The 15,594-nt window shown below is 36.0% G+C and overlaps 1 protein-coding gene across 1 annotated transcript in view; it reads left to right on the top strand.

The window, feature by feature from the left end:
* The window catches only part of DIAPH3 (diaphanous related formin 3), a gene marked incomplete in the record, with an annotated part of 209,714 nt that overhangs the window by 88,752 nt on the left and 105,368 nt on the right, over nucleotides 1–15,594 (top strand). Inside the window, 2 exon segments of the mRNA XM_072410484.1 lie at nucleotides 13,220–13,330; nucleotides 14,354–14,472. Coding sequence (XP_072266585.1) covers nucleotides 13,220–13,330; nucleotides 14,354–14,472 — 230 coding nt within the window.

Genomic DNA, 15,594 nt, shown 5'->3' with positions numbered 1-15,594 from the left:
GACATAGAAAAAGTTTACAGATGAATAAATCTACGTTTGAGGTGTTAAGATCACCAAGAACATTAGTGAGAAGCAGACCAAAACAAAAGATGCTTGAAGAGTGCTTAATACCATCTGTTAAGTTTAGGGAGGGAGGCTGCTTTGGTAGTGGTGAAGTTAGAGATTTGTACAGAGTGAAAGGAAACTTGAATAAGGAAGGCTTTTCCAACACCTTGTCATACTCTGTGGGCAGCACTTTAAAAGAGGCGCTTTTGTCCTACACTAACCCAAAGCACCCTTCCAAACTATACAAGGACTATTTATAAAAGGAAATGGGTCTTACTCAGGGATGTCTGACAGCATACGAGAGATTAGTATGAGCAGAAGTTTATCAGGGTTGGAGAACCTGCTAGAACCGCTGGATTTGCTTGTCACTGCCCTGTCCTTGCTTGCAGAGTCCTTTTCGTGCGTTGGACTGCCTTACTCTTGCAGGTAAAGGCTGCAGCATTTCCCCACTGTATGGTTATACTGAAGACAAACTTGTTTAGTTTATTTAGCTAAGGAAAATCCATGTTTCTATTTTCTGCTGAAATCACTCTTTTGGATATATTTTTGGAAAATAAAACTTGGATCTCTAGCTATGCTGGTAATCCGTGTTCCCCAGAACTTTACATCTGGTGCTTTGTTTACCCTTTTCCCACTACCACTTACCACTTTCCCACTTGGTGGGGCTAATACCTGTGAATGACTTCAAGGGAAAATTCTGGCCTTTCTTGTGCCAGCCTTGAGTTACTAGTGCTATCTGGGCTCAAAGGGGGTATAGTGGGGCTTATTACCAGATTTGTCACCAAGGCCACATATGCACAACCTGAGGCGAGTGACCCCCAAATGTTAGAGCAGAACTCATAGCCTGGTAATCTCTAGTTTTGGGTCAGCCATAGTGACACTAGAACTAGAGACTAATTTGTGGACATGGTGTGGCAAAATGTGGTGGAAGATCAACTTGAGCCTGCCAGTTGGTGAGATCCCCACCTCAACAATGCACCACACAGTTTTTAAAAAAGGAGCCTCACTGAGCCTGAGGCCTAGCACACTTGATAGCAGGGGTTAGTACTTTAGCACTCCAGGGATCTGAGCAACTTTGATTCAGTATCCACTACAGACACATTCTATGCAGCCACAGGTTGTCTGCCTACTCACCCCTTGATTTGACCTATGTAATGTGGCAGTTTGAATGTATGGTTCACTTTTAACCACCTCTCCTGCAGGACCTTGCTGAACTTGAGTGTGAGGGGTCTCTTTGGTTAGAGGAATTGGCCTTATAGAAAAGACCCTTAATGTTATGTGTTGATAGTTACATTTTGTTCCTGTAACAAAAGGGTATCAGCTGCTTGTAACATACACTCAGAGGTTATGATCATAAGACATAATCACTAGCTGTTATGAATAACTGTAAGATTCACTCCATTTTTATACACATTGATTACGAAAGGGTGGGTTATAAATTAAAATATATTATATGTCCTCTAATCACATAATGCTTAGTATTTTTTTTCCCCTATATACACCTAGGGTGATATAATATTACCTTTAAATTCCTAGTAAAATATTAGCCATATGTTTACATTAGCTCTGTTTTTTCTTTCTCCTAGCCTGTCTTCTAGTCTAGTATAATCATTTACTGCCTGAAACTGCTACTCTTTTAAAGCATATGTTTATTTCTTTCAGTAGTTAGAAAATTATACCTTATTATTCATGGTATTATGTGTAGTTCTATTCTTAACATTCTTATTGTATATGATTGTATATATTATATATTATCAATATATTGTATATGAGAAAACTCTTGTTGTCTACTGGTTCTTAACAAGTGAAACTGGGCATTTGTCGGAGTGAACTCACCGTACAGGGTGTTGACTTTGATAAATGTGACATACAGAATAATATTCCCAAGGATAATACTTTCCCAGGTCTGCAGACTGAGCTGATTTCTGAGATTAGCGAAATACCACAAATCATGTTTGGGACTGGCTGCATCTTACACTAATATTTGCTGCATGAGCTTCCACAAACGTTTACAGGAATTCCACGCTTTACAGGCCTAGACCCTATGAGTGGTTTGATTTTCGTAAAAGAGATTATGTTTCTGGCCAAATGATGGGGAATATTCGAGGTGGTGGGCAAGATAGGGGAGATAACTACTTGGTGTAGAGACTTCACAAAGGGACACAAATCAGTGATGGTCCAGTGGAATGTGGATGCAGAGATAAAGGCTAAATTATGCCAATATTCAGTGCCGGTTAATCCTGATAGTCCTTGGGAGTTTACTACATACAAAGGCATCAAATGAGCTGCATTTTCCTAGTAGGCCAAGAGGGAGGGGAACTGTCTTGACAGATAACAGACTACTACATAGAAACACACAGTATTGGAGCAGGAGTACCATAAAAAGATGGTAAGTTTTACTTGGCAGGAGATTTCTCTTAGTGTTTGACCATCATGGTATTCTATTATTGTCTCCACTTCACCCTAGAGGGGCACATGTACATTAATCCATTATTTGTTTTATAGGTACTTAAAAGGGGCAGTGGAGGGTTGTTTTGCCTTCAAAAGGAAATTCAATTTGGGGACTTCTGGGAGCAGTATACGTTTATGCTAAAGAAAAGCTGCCTTTGCTGAAAACCAGCTATACTTTTTCTTTTACAAACAGTGTTTTGTTTGCCTTTTTGGAAAACCTAAAAGCTTTTTGTTGCCATATGGCTGTGCTTATATTTCCTGTTCCCTTGAACATTATACCAGCTAAAACCCTCACTACTTACCCACCATTTCATATCTCCCTACTAGTGTGTGCTGCTTCCTCCACTTCTTAGATTGTAAGCTCTTTCAGGCAGGGTCCTTTTCTCTGGTGTCACTGTGTATGTCAGTCATTTGCAGCCCCTATTTATTGTACAGCGCTGCATAATATGTTGTCAATTTATTAAATGTTTTGTTCTTTGGAATGATCAGTTAATTAATATAATTAAAAAAGTCTAAAATATAAAACACTAAAATATACAAAACTATATGTATTTTAGCACAAATGTAAATAAATAAAAAAAAAATTCAACCATATTTCAAAAAAAAAAAATTATTATAAAGAGCTCTTGAAATTCACATAATAATTTAAATGTATAGGCAACAAACCAAAATTGTACCTAAATGTTGTCACTATGTGGTAATCAGTGTAGATTAATGAGTAAAATAGGATGTAAACTAATCTAACATCAGTCTGCAACATAACTAAATTGAAAAAAATACAGTCTTAGTAGTGGTGCCAAACAAAATGTTGAACCTTCTTAAGTTGAGTCTGGCAAAAATAGTTTAGGCATGTAAGAATAGAACTTATGTATGAAAACTCTGCATATTTACAAAGACAAAAGTCAATGGAATGTTGTACTATCTAAAATATTCAACAGAACGTTTCAATCAACAGGGGCCTCTAAATAAAAAAATAGCCAGCATGGCGACACTATTCCTCATAGTGGTATAGGAAACTACAGAATAAAGAAACAGAATATTGTAATAATGGGAACTTGTCATTAGTTATGTGTCTATGAATTATTTTGCTGCCTTGTTAGGTAAACTGTATTTTGCAGGCAAAGTTTATAGAATTTTTAGTGTTTAGCTAAGCCATTACAAAATTATAAAAACGATTTAGGCAATACAGATGTTTATGCTCTAGCTTCATAGTATTTAGGGATGAATGCAGAGGCTAGCAAGGTTTTTAAACATTGAGAAAGGTTATCATAAATTATGAATAATGCCATGAATCCAACTAATTACCTAAAAGTTCTCACTATAGAACACTTAAAATTTTATAAGTAATTTTAAAAGTTGCTTTAATTTATGATTTTACATATATACATACTGTATGTCAGAGCTTCTGTTTTCCCCGTCTGGTAATGCACAGATCCTTAAAACCTAAACAATAACCAAATGATGCTTATTGGTGTGAAACCCAGAAATGTTTTAAGCAGGCTGGGAAGAACTTGTAGGCGGGTGTCAGCACCTGTATTGTGACCCAACTCTTCAGTAAGCACCCAAAAACAGCTGGGTGGTTAGTGAAAAGTGCTGGATGGTGCGTCCAAGTAAAAGAGCCTGGGGAGAAACCTGCTACTGGCACATATTACCAGTCTTGTACCGATGATAGCCAGTATTTTACCATCTGCAGGTGGGTTTACAAGTTTGCAAAGGCTCTGCAATGCAGTTGCTTAAAGGTATGTGATTTATAAAATACAGTTGTTTAGAATACAACTTAAACTTGGGTGAAACTTTTAAGGTTGCACATAGAGGAACTAAATATGCCACCTAGCCGAGTGGGGGGAAAAAAATTGTGGGGGGTCATGTTTCTGGACAAGTTAACAATACCACCTATACCTTACAGCAACACTTATATATGTATGCCCTAGTATTTAATTGCTCGCAGAACCTTACATATCTGGTTAACCAATTTTAACAAGGAGACAAAGTAGCCAAAATAAATTGTTGGATTAACAAGCTAAATAACAACTCTAAAAAATAAATGCCAACACAACAGAAAAAAGTCAAAAATCTAGTCAGAATTGATAAATACATTTTTTTGTATGTTTTAAATTGGCGGTACCCTTTAGATCTAACCTCAGTAGCTTTTGTTTGCCAAATGTGTCTGATACCTTCTTTTCACTAAAGCAGAAAATAACATTTTCTTTTAACTTGCACATTTTACAGCCTGCATAACAATACTTGTTTCCAAACATGGATGTGAATTTGAATTCATCCCAAGTACAGTGAAATCCAATTATCTATGCCTACTGTTTTTCCTATGATCCATTTTCATCAGCTTCACACAGAGGCATCTATACTAGAAACCTCAATGGTATTGTTGAAGCTGTTATTAGGTTCCAAGTAATGCAATTTGTTTATCGGTCCGCATGGGTTATCTCACTGTGTGTGTTCCTAAGCAATTTTACTTGTATATAAAAGTGCATACACCTACGCAAGTATGTGAGATGTGACAGAATGTGATATCAGAAGCCATCTTGTGTTCAAGAATCAACCTGTCTAGAGCCCTAGTTTTTCATTATTTTCTTTTTTTACCTTTGGACTTGATTTATCCTAGATTGCTTTAAATATGTTGAAAACTTGGTACAGTATTCCCACCTCTTCTTGTTAATTTCCCTTAAACTGTACTGTAGGAAAACATCATAGAGCATAAGAAAAATACAAATACATTTCAAATACATTGAAATATAGTCTATATTTACAGTGTTGATCCTTCATTACCTTTGCAATTTACTCTGGCATGCTGGTTTTCAGCTTTTGTTGCAAATCCTCAGTGATGGTGAAACATTTACGTGGATTGTTGGCAGACGTTGCTCTTGGAGGATGTTTTGATTCCAATTCTTTATTCATGTCAGTGTTCTTAAGCAGAATAGTGAGTGAGCCCACTGTCTTGTATGAGAAGCAACCCCACACATGGATTGTCTCAAGATGCTTTATATTTAGGAGAACAGAGGACCCATAGTAGCTTTCACCAGAGGCTTCTTTGCATGCCTTAATGACACAAGGCCATTGCCCAAAAGTCACCCCATTGTAATTTGATTACAATGATAGAATGATATTAAGTTTGCTTGTTCACACCTTTCACACCTGATTATTTTGTACAAGGGCCAACATACAGTGAAAATAGTTATTTTGTGATAATGGTAACTTTTTTTATGCTATTAAAGTTTTTTGCAATGAATGAAATCTGTGAGCTGCCACCATAAAAACTTAAGCAGCAATTTTTCCAAAATACTACAATTGTGTCACTGTAAAAAATTTTGGCCATAATTGTAGAGAAAAAGATAGGATGCAGAGGGGTCTATTCAAGTTCAAGGGAAGGTACAGGAAGAAAGGAGCTTACAATTTATTTGATATAGGGGAGGAATTATGACAGAAGAAAAGCTTGCACTCCAGACGGGAATAAGGAAGGATTGTGAAAGAGAAACCACATTAAAATTATTAGGTTATAGAGGATAAATTTATTAGAAAAAGGAGCTTGCAATTTTTCTTTTTATGCGTTTTGCATAAGGAGGAATAATTTATAATCTCCAAAAATTTGGAAGAATTACATTGCTTTGATATTTATAAAATATATATATTTTATTAAAAAAATGTATATATATTTTTTCATAGAGTACATTTAAATTTATACATTTAAGCAAATGAGCTTACAGTCCAAGTGGGCTAGTATATTATATCATACTGTTTGTATGAATTAAAATAAAGTTATTGATTTAAATTTTTTCCTCTGCAAATAAGGAATGTTTACTTTTTGCGCAAATCAAGCATATTAGTTGCTTCCATTTATGGTGAGCTTCTCATTGCCATGTTCAGTTTACTGTGATAAGCACACTGTTAATGGATGTGTTAAAGCCAGCACTACATATGCAGCCGCATGTATAATTAGAAACCATAGTTATCTTGCATTACACAGTTAACTTGCAGGATTTTCAGCATTTGAAGGAAGTTTTACTAAATCATTCTGTCATTTACACATTTCTCTCAATGCACAAAGAACAACCGGAGTAGTTCTGTAATTGCTAATTAACTTTAAAAGTTGAATATTGGATATTGTTGGTGATTATGCACCCAGGTGTTTTAAAAAAAAAATAATTGAACAAAGATATTGCACAATATATTAGTCTATCCTTTTAATGTTTGATATCAATAGGTATATTATCCTGTAAATGCATTTATTCCAAACTCATTGATTTACTGTAGTATTTTTTTTTTTTTATATTTTACCAAAAAGCACAGCATTTAGTGAAGACAAATCCCTAGTTTTGCTATCAATGTTTTTCCTCTCCTAGTCTTCGTTTGAATGCTGAATAATTTGCACTGGCACTTTAGGTTCTTGGTCCCAATATAAATCCACCTACATGGTTGAAGAGCCCACAGAATTTGTAATACATGTAGAGCTTATTGAAACAACTAGCCGCTTACATTAGTAGAGGAAGGCATGATCATTGCCAACAAAGATACCCATAGACATATAACATGTAATATGGTTGTTTTTGTTGAACCGTTTCTCTGCTACCACAATTAAAGCTTGTAAGTCACATTTAGTGGTGAATTAGTTTCAACTGTTAATGTAGTCACAGTGAGTCTAATAACACACTAAAGTTTCTCTAATCCATTATGCATTTTCTAAGCCTTTTTATATTATGTAGGTAACTTGTAAATCAAAACTTTTCAAGATGATCGGAATCTGGTTGTTCCAGTGCCAGGATAGATTTTTAGCTGATATCTGTCAATCCTCATGTGTTAGTGTGAAATATCTGGGGAAGGAGTTTGTAGTGGGTTGTAATGTTTATAGACAGTTTTTTCTATTTTGTCCTGGTATGTATTAACAGTCCATAGTTTATTGTCTATCGACTTTTATAAAGTTTATATTAAGTACAGTTTTTTGGTATCAAGTTCCTGTTTGCTTAAAGCTATTTCTTACTATGAAAAAGTTGAGTTAGGAAAAAAGCGCAATAAGCAACCTTGAAAGAGATGGAGATAACTTTGAAGATCGTACTATTTAATAGAAAGGCTGTTGCCTGAAGGGGAAAAGTGACTGCTCTAGCAGAAAGTGAAATGATTGTGTGTTTAGTACATTGATAGATTACTAGGATGAAAGCTACTGTATATTTTATAGAGGGATGTCATAGGGTTACGATAGTCAAGGTAGTATATGATTAGGGCATGCATTGAAGAGAAACTGCAAGCACACTATCCCTATTATTCTTAGTGTTGCGTAACGCTCAACCATTAACCTTTTGGACATGCATAATCCACTTTGCCCACTTAATGCTATGATGCGTAAAGGGTGCGTGAAAATATTAGGGTGGTGTCTGTTAGTATAGAACATTTCTCATCTGCTTTAAAGACTTCATAACAATTTTTACTTATTATATTTTTACCCGAAGTTTAAAAAATGTCCATCTATTTGGTAATTTTACTGGTTGTTCTGAAAGCTAGTTAAGTATAAACAATAGAAAGCATGTTTATTTTTACACAAGATTCCAAGAAATTTAGCACATGGATCAAAATAATAATTATTTCCAAAGTTGGGCCAATGTTCTGTAAATGAAAAAAATATCAATGTTACCCCTGGTTGTGTCTTGTATTATGTAGGGTATTGTTTGCGATCTATAGTGTCTACTAATTTTTTAGGACTTTCTGTTTAATTAATATATCTAATCAAGCATTGAGATACTAATAAACAGTTTCTTTCACGAATGTGTACATCTGTATGGAGTGAAGCTGGTCACCACTAAATCACTAGTGAACAGTACTTGCACACATAAAACAGCCAGGTGTTTAGAATATATAGTTGGTTTTCCAGGAAATTTTCAGGGAATCTTAACTAGACTTGACTAGATTTTCCAGGCAAAGATATAACTAGAAGTATTTACATTCAATTGTGTTTGTTCTTGTTATGTTGGGGACATTTGGACAATCACCATCTGCCTTGTGACATTCCGTAGTGATTGAATTAAGGTATCTGTGCTACGAGTGTGACTAAAAATTCCACAAATACTTTCCTGACATTCCTTAGAGCTGAGGAAGCGACTTAAGACAAGATACAAAATGTCTTCAACATTTCAAGGTTTAAGTTAATTTAAATGTGGCAAATTACAACTATCTAAGTAAGACCTGTCTTTGATAACTTAATGGCCTTTCATCTGACTTTGTCTTCCTACTAGCCCCATTGGAATCTTGCATTTCTGATATAAAATACAGTTAGTTGAGACTGCTGTATGATTTCCAAAAAATATAAAGGGTTATTTTGTTTACTTTCTTTTGCTGCTACTTTCTGTTGTGTAGTATGCTTTGAGTATATTAATAAAGGGAATACCTTTTTCCAAGCAATAATTATTGACAGAAGGTATATAGCAGTTAATAAATCAATCCTTAAATAAAGCTTGAGTCATCTATGCTTTGTTATTTTCTTGATCATGAACAGGCAGTGTTTGCTTACTAACCTGCTCTAATGAACAAGCATGGATAAGGAGAGATTGTACCTTGAACCCGGTGACCTTCACTCCCCACAGCAACCTTACCTGTGAATGGCTTCACTGCCTCCTTCACTTTTTTATCCTTCAAGATTGTTCAAATGGTAAAATAAGCCAGCTTTTCAACTCATGTGCTATTGTGTTCACTTTTTTTTTTTACCAGCCTCCCCCTGCTTTTAGAGGAATTACCATCTAAAGCATCAGTACATTTATTCCTATTGATTTGTCTCCAAACGATAAAGGTAGATCACTTCAAGTCTTGGTGGCAATGCTCACCAAGCCAAACAAAGTATATCTTTTTAGTGGCAACATAGCATTAAAAACCTGGCTCACTCTATATCAGTGGTCCCCAACCTTTTGGAGCTTACGAACCACTAATCTCATGGACTGCACAGCGCATGCTCAGGGAGCTGTGTGTCACTCAAAGGGGACGAAATTTCCCCCAGAGTGATGTCATGATGCCAGAACCCTCCTACTCGACCTGCAATGGGAGAGTGGGCATGTTGTGTACAGAGATACAACCCGCCCACCGCCCTAAGCCTGCAATTCCATCCAGGTGACATAGTCAGAGGCTCTGGCTCATGCGCCCCCCCCCCCCCCCCCCTTTCTCCAGAGCCGCGACCCACCGGGGGGTTGGGGACCCTTGCTCTATACTAAACAGGATATATTTTTTTTTAATAAAACACACACAAACTTTAGTACTAGTAATAAATATTGAAAAATCCCTTTTTTTTAACCTATTTCTTAAAAATATAGTTATTTCACAGTAAATATAGAATGTTCACTTTTTAAAGTTTGATTTTTCTTTCTTTTTTGCTTTAATGTACCTGTTTGTTTTTAAATATCCTAGGACTAAAAACATAATACATAAATAATAAACCTTGCTTTTTCTCATATAGTAGGAGCTTTGGAAAAAATAACAAAGCAAAGGTGTATCCAAGTTCTAATAACCATTAGGTCATTATGTGCTTGTATTGTAGATATTTACAGGTAGCCTAGTCTAGTCTTCATCTCTACTGTTTTAAAAGTTTACATCTGTTCAGAAATATGAAACATGTTACTTGGTGATTTATTCTCTACCTATAGGTAGCCAAAATGTTAGAATCTGCAGTCATAAATTGGCTAGTAAATGCAGTTCTTGGTGTTGTGAAAAACATGACTCTGAGCGAACAGCCGAGACTGAAGATTGCTGTTGGCTTTCAAGGTGACAACTGTAGAGCTATAATACCTGTGGGAATTATTTCTGTCTGCTTGCCAGCAAAGCCTCCAGTTTTCTACTATTTTGCTTTCTTCTATTGCATTTCCTTTATAGTGCAATTCATTACAGTGAGTGGAATGCTTCTGTTGAAAAGCTATGACAGTAGTGTCTTAAGAAAACACATGAAAAATACATAGAGATGGCTGCAGTGTTAAAAGGTGATTTTTTTAAACTTCAGTTCTACTTAAAGTTTTTTCAGCACATTCCAGGTATTTTGTAACTGGAATTTCTGGCTCTAGATAGTTTATCACTTTTCCAGCTTGATTTAATATTACACTGTGCTAGAGTTATCCTGAAAAGCTTAACTGAATAATATGTATTGCTACACTGTCTTTCAATTCCAATTTTTATGTATTGGAGCATAATTAGTATGTTTAATTATTTTTAAAATAATATAAATCACTAGACTCTAGAGTAAAGGGAAGTTTACAGAGAAGGTCATGGTTGACTTAATGACTGCAAGGTGCCAGATCCTGTGAGTGCAAAACATGCTTAAATCTTCACCTCTCCATGCTTGACATTGGGTATGAAGTGTTTGTGATAATATGCTGGGTTTTGTTTGGTTGGTGCTGTGCATTATAGTCATATATGTGCACTTTGGTCTGCTCTTTCTCACAACACTGTGACTGAATCCTCTAACATTTGATAGATGTGAACATGACCTGTTATTTTGGAAGATGCTTTGACCCAATCTAGTCTTTGGTCCTTGTAAAGGATCCTGACACTTGGCCATATTTCTTGCTTCCAACATATTACTACCTTCATGAATGAACTGTTCCACTGCTGCCCAATATATTTAATCCCTGAACAGGTGTCATTTTAATGAAGTCATCAGTGGCTTGTACTTTACATTTAGGAAGTTTTAATGTTGTGGCTTAGTGGTGTATAATATATATTTATTTCACTGATGGCCCATATAACTGTGAAAGGAAATCTGATACAATCGATTCCCAATTAAGAGAGGGACTAGACAAGGCTGCTCCCTATACCCACTATTTTTTGTCTTAATCGTAAAACCCCTAGCCATTCCACTACATTCCCATCCTGACATAAGACGTTATAAGTGTGGCATGGTTGAAAATAAATGTGCACTTTTTGTGGATGACATTTTGATGTATATTTCTTCACCACTGATATCTGTATTCAATTTAATAAAACCTGTTTGGGTCTATTTCAGGACTTAAGATGATTAGTGATAAATTGGAGAGCTGAACATTAGTTTGTTGCCTACGCTCCTTTCTATCTCTAAACCAAAATTTGACTTCTTTTGGAGTTTGACTTTATTCGCCTTTATTTGCATTCATGTGACACCCAGATAACAATCTCTGTATGTAGAGAACTACCCACCACTATTTGAACAAATATATACTGACCCCTGATTGTTGGTCATCTCTCCTCCAACATTTTTGGGCTGGATTGCCTCCTAAAAATGAACAACTTCCCTATTTATTCAGTATGCTACTGACAGCTGTATTGGGTAGGGACCTTAAGGCTACGTACAGACGTCAGATGATTCTTGTCTGAATATTGCTTCAGGACAAGTATTGGACGAGAATCTGATGTGTGTACAGCAGCTGTCTGACGTCGTTCATGTATCTGATCCTTTCCAATGAAAAAAATCTAACGTGTGTACACTGCCTTATGCTCTTAAGTGGAAGATTTTAGAATGCATATGGGGTAACAAAAAAGTGGGTTCGGTAAGCAAACTCTTTATGCTTCCAAGGACCAAAGGGTTTACCTAACGTGCTCTATTACTGTGGTACATCACATATCACCTAATTGGTTTAAAGAAAGACCTCGGTGGGTTGAGCTGAGCTAATTTTTAATGACAATGGAGGCATCTATGTGGACCTCCTCAAAACGCAGACTACACATTTGCTGCCCTACATTGTCCTACACCTGCTATTAATTTGGAACAAAAAAGGTACAAGATTGGATTGGGTTTCAGACCACCTTCCTAAAACTCCATTGTGTGGAACCCCTGACTTTCCCTCTGTTGCGCAACCTAATCTGTTTAAATGGTAGATAGCGAAACGATTTTTATGTATTGGAGACCTGGTTTACTCGTGCAAGCTTTACAAATTGGAGACTTGGTGTTGAAACTATGCCAGGGCCAGCCATCATATCTCTCTATCCCCTTTGAAAGTTCTTGCACATCCATTCCAGGGGATTCAATTCTACCGTATATATAATTTTATGTCATTCCCTAGGACAAAACTTTCTTATTTACTACTATTTGGGAACGTAGTAAAAAGTGGCAAAATAACTTCCCTTTGCTTCAGGGGATGCGTTGAGAGGTACAATGTAGTGGCCTTGCCCCCCCCCCCTTTAAGGCTTTAGAAAGGAGTCTTTGACTTGATTTCTTGGGTAATGGATGTAAATCTCGCTATTACTCCTTATGTTGCCCAAACTTTCTTCCCTTATTTATTATGTTTATCATGGAACTTGGCAACCCTTTCCCTAGAAAGCTGCGAGGTCAAACTTAATTAAATTATGATTAGTGACAAACTCACCTGTACCATGATAATTTTACTGTTTTTGATAAAACCTGGGACTCAAGCATTTGATATTTATTGATTTAAAGAGTCATGTTTATAGATGTTTTTGTTTGATCTGTCGTCTTTTATATCTTGCTTTCCATGTGCAATATATTCTCTATATTTAAAACAAAGACCTTTAGTGTCTCAGTTTTTTAAGCATTAACATACTGGGCTGACTATCTTTGTATGTTAATACAAGGTGAATGAGAATAAAATATATTTATATATATATATATATATATATATATTCAGTCATTTACTTTTCAGATATTTCCTTATATTTTTAATATGTATTTCTGTTTGTCATTTTAGTTGCAGTGTAAATTGAATTAAAAGCTGAAAGCAAGATATTTTAATTTTCTCTGTGCTGTCTGATGTAGGTGGCTTGTATGCAGCTTATCAATGCACTTGTTACATCACCTGATGATCTGGACTTCAGGCTTCACATCAGAAATGAATTTATGCGCTGTGGATTGAGAGAGATATTGCCAGTAAGTTCCCTGTAGTCACTGTTGCATAAATATTTAGGTTTGCAGACACCCTAGTGATGGAATGGTGACGGTGATGGTGTTTAAGAGACTTCTCTTGTTGGTAAAATGTAATCTCATTAGAATAGATGAGATATGCTTCAAATCAACATTGTGTTACTAGCCAGTGACCTGCAAAAATGTTCACTATTTTTTGTATGTATTCCTACTCTAAATGCTGATTTGATGTACATAAGCTATTACAGGTAATAATAATACCTTAATACAATATTAACTGATACTGGAGAGTATCAGAATATCAGAACACAAAGTAACTTTTTCCTAGATGGTTCCAATGTGTTTCTGGATGCCTTGGAGTCCAGACATTTCTGCCCAGAGATGTAAAACTTCTGCCCAGAATTTCTGAACCATCACACAAAAAGACTCGATTCATAGGTACCTCAAACCACATTACACAAAAGGTGAGCGGTGTAGTGATTTCACATATTTAACCTAATATTGATGTTATTAAATGGGTTTCAAATTTTCAAATTAGCCAAAATAACTGTACTCAGAAAAAGTAGCAGCCACTGACATTTTTTTTTTCTTTCTACAATACCTTCGATGGCGGTAACATTTAATTACTTATCCTTTTTATTTTAGTGTTCTGCTTGTGTGTAGGTAAGCCTCACTTTGTGATTGAAAACCAGCAAAAAAAAAAAAAAAAACTTTGATAGTCAAATTTCCCAGGTCTAAAATAATTTAGGTCCCACTTAACTGTATTGCACAGTAGAACGATCTTGAATGTGCTGTCAAGATTACACTTCACCTAAAAACCCTTTTTTTTTTTTTAAATCATTAATTAATTAATTTAAATTAAAGATAATTGTAGTTATAATACAGTCCAGAAAGAGTTGGTAAAGACTCATAACCGTGAGGTATATGATCCCCAGATATGCTGTCTTAATTTAATTTTGTTGCGCTTAGCCTTATTTATTGGAGTCTTTGGGCAACAAAACTTATTTTCTTCTTTTTTTTTTTTAATAGCAATTGAAGCATATTCGTAATGATGCCCTGGACATCCAGCTGAGGGTGTTTGATGAACACAAAGAGGAAGACATGATAGAGTTCTCCCATCGCCTTGATGATGTCCGCTCTGAAATGGAATATCCTTTTCTTATCTATGGCTATTGTTTAAATTTTCTTCCTATATATGTTTTTCCTTTTATGTTTTTTTCTTTTCATTTCATTTAAATGTATGTCTGACTGCATTTAATATATTAGGTGGTGAATGATAATCAGGTTTCTAACCAAAAAGAAACTGATTTGCAGTTGTTTTACACTGGTATAGGGAATTTGCAGGAATTATATAGGTATATTCAAATTTGTTAAGCATCAATTGTATCACACCACACATCTTTCCTCTTGCAGTGCAGCCTGCCAGCTTTGCTGAAGACATTTATACTTTGTACCATTTCACTTCCACTACTCTGTCAGCAGAACTGACAAGCTGCTGCTCTAACTGAAATTTGCTTTTATCTTGTACATGGAGCTATCATGCAGCCAATAGAGTTACATAGCTAAAGTTCGGACCATTAGCCATCTGCTACCTACCGGAGAGCCCTGGTATTGTAGAGTGTATGCTTTATAAGGCCTAGCTCATGTTTGCAAGTTTTAAGTAGTTGCAAGTAGTTTTATTTGCATTACTGCTTAAAATTTTTTGCCAACATTCATAATATTGTAACAACTAATCCTGTTTTTTTTCAGATGCTACATGCATTGTTTAAGGATGGTTTGCTGTCTCAGCCATCAGACTTAAGCTGCGTACACGCTTCCAATTTTTATCGTTGGAAATGAACGACGAACGATCGATTGGGCAAAAATCGTTCGTAAAAAAAGTAACCAACGACGCCGACGAACGAGGATAGTCGTTGGAAATGAACGACCGGACCGGCGGATCGGATTGGACGACGATCGTTGACCATCTATCGTGTGTACGGTCGTTTAGTGATCGTCCATGGTCTGAGCATGCGCGGTGAACGAACGTTCACTCACTTCCTGTGGTGCACGTCACTTCCTGTATCGTTCAAACGATCGTATCTATCGTGTGTACAATATCTGCGAACGATCGTGTCGTTGTCTGTATGTACAGGATTGGTGCTATACGATCGTTCGCAGATATCGTGCAGGATCGTTCGTCGTTCGTTTACCAACGATAATAATTGGAAGTGTGTACCTAGCTTTAGACATAGACTAAGCAGATGCACTGATTGCTTATCTTTTGCAGC

Source organism: Pyxicephalus adspersus, chromosome 1, assembly GCF_032062135.1.
Source record: "Pyxicephalus adspersus chromosome 1, UCB_Pads_2.0, whole genome shotgun sequence".
In the NCBI taxonomy this organism is placed as follows: Eukaryota; Metazoa; Chordata; class Amphibia; order Anura; family Pyxicephalidae; genus Pyxicephalus; species Pyxicephalus adspersus.
This window is presented reverse-complemented; position numbering and strand designations above follow the sequence as displayed.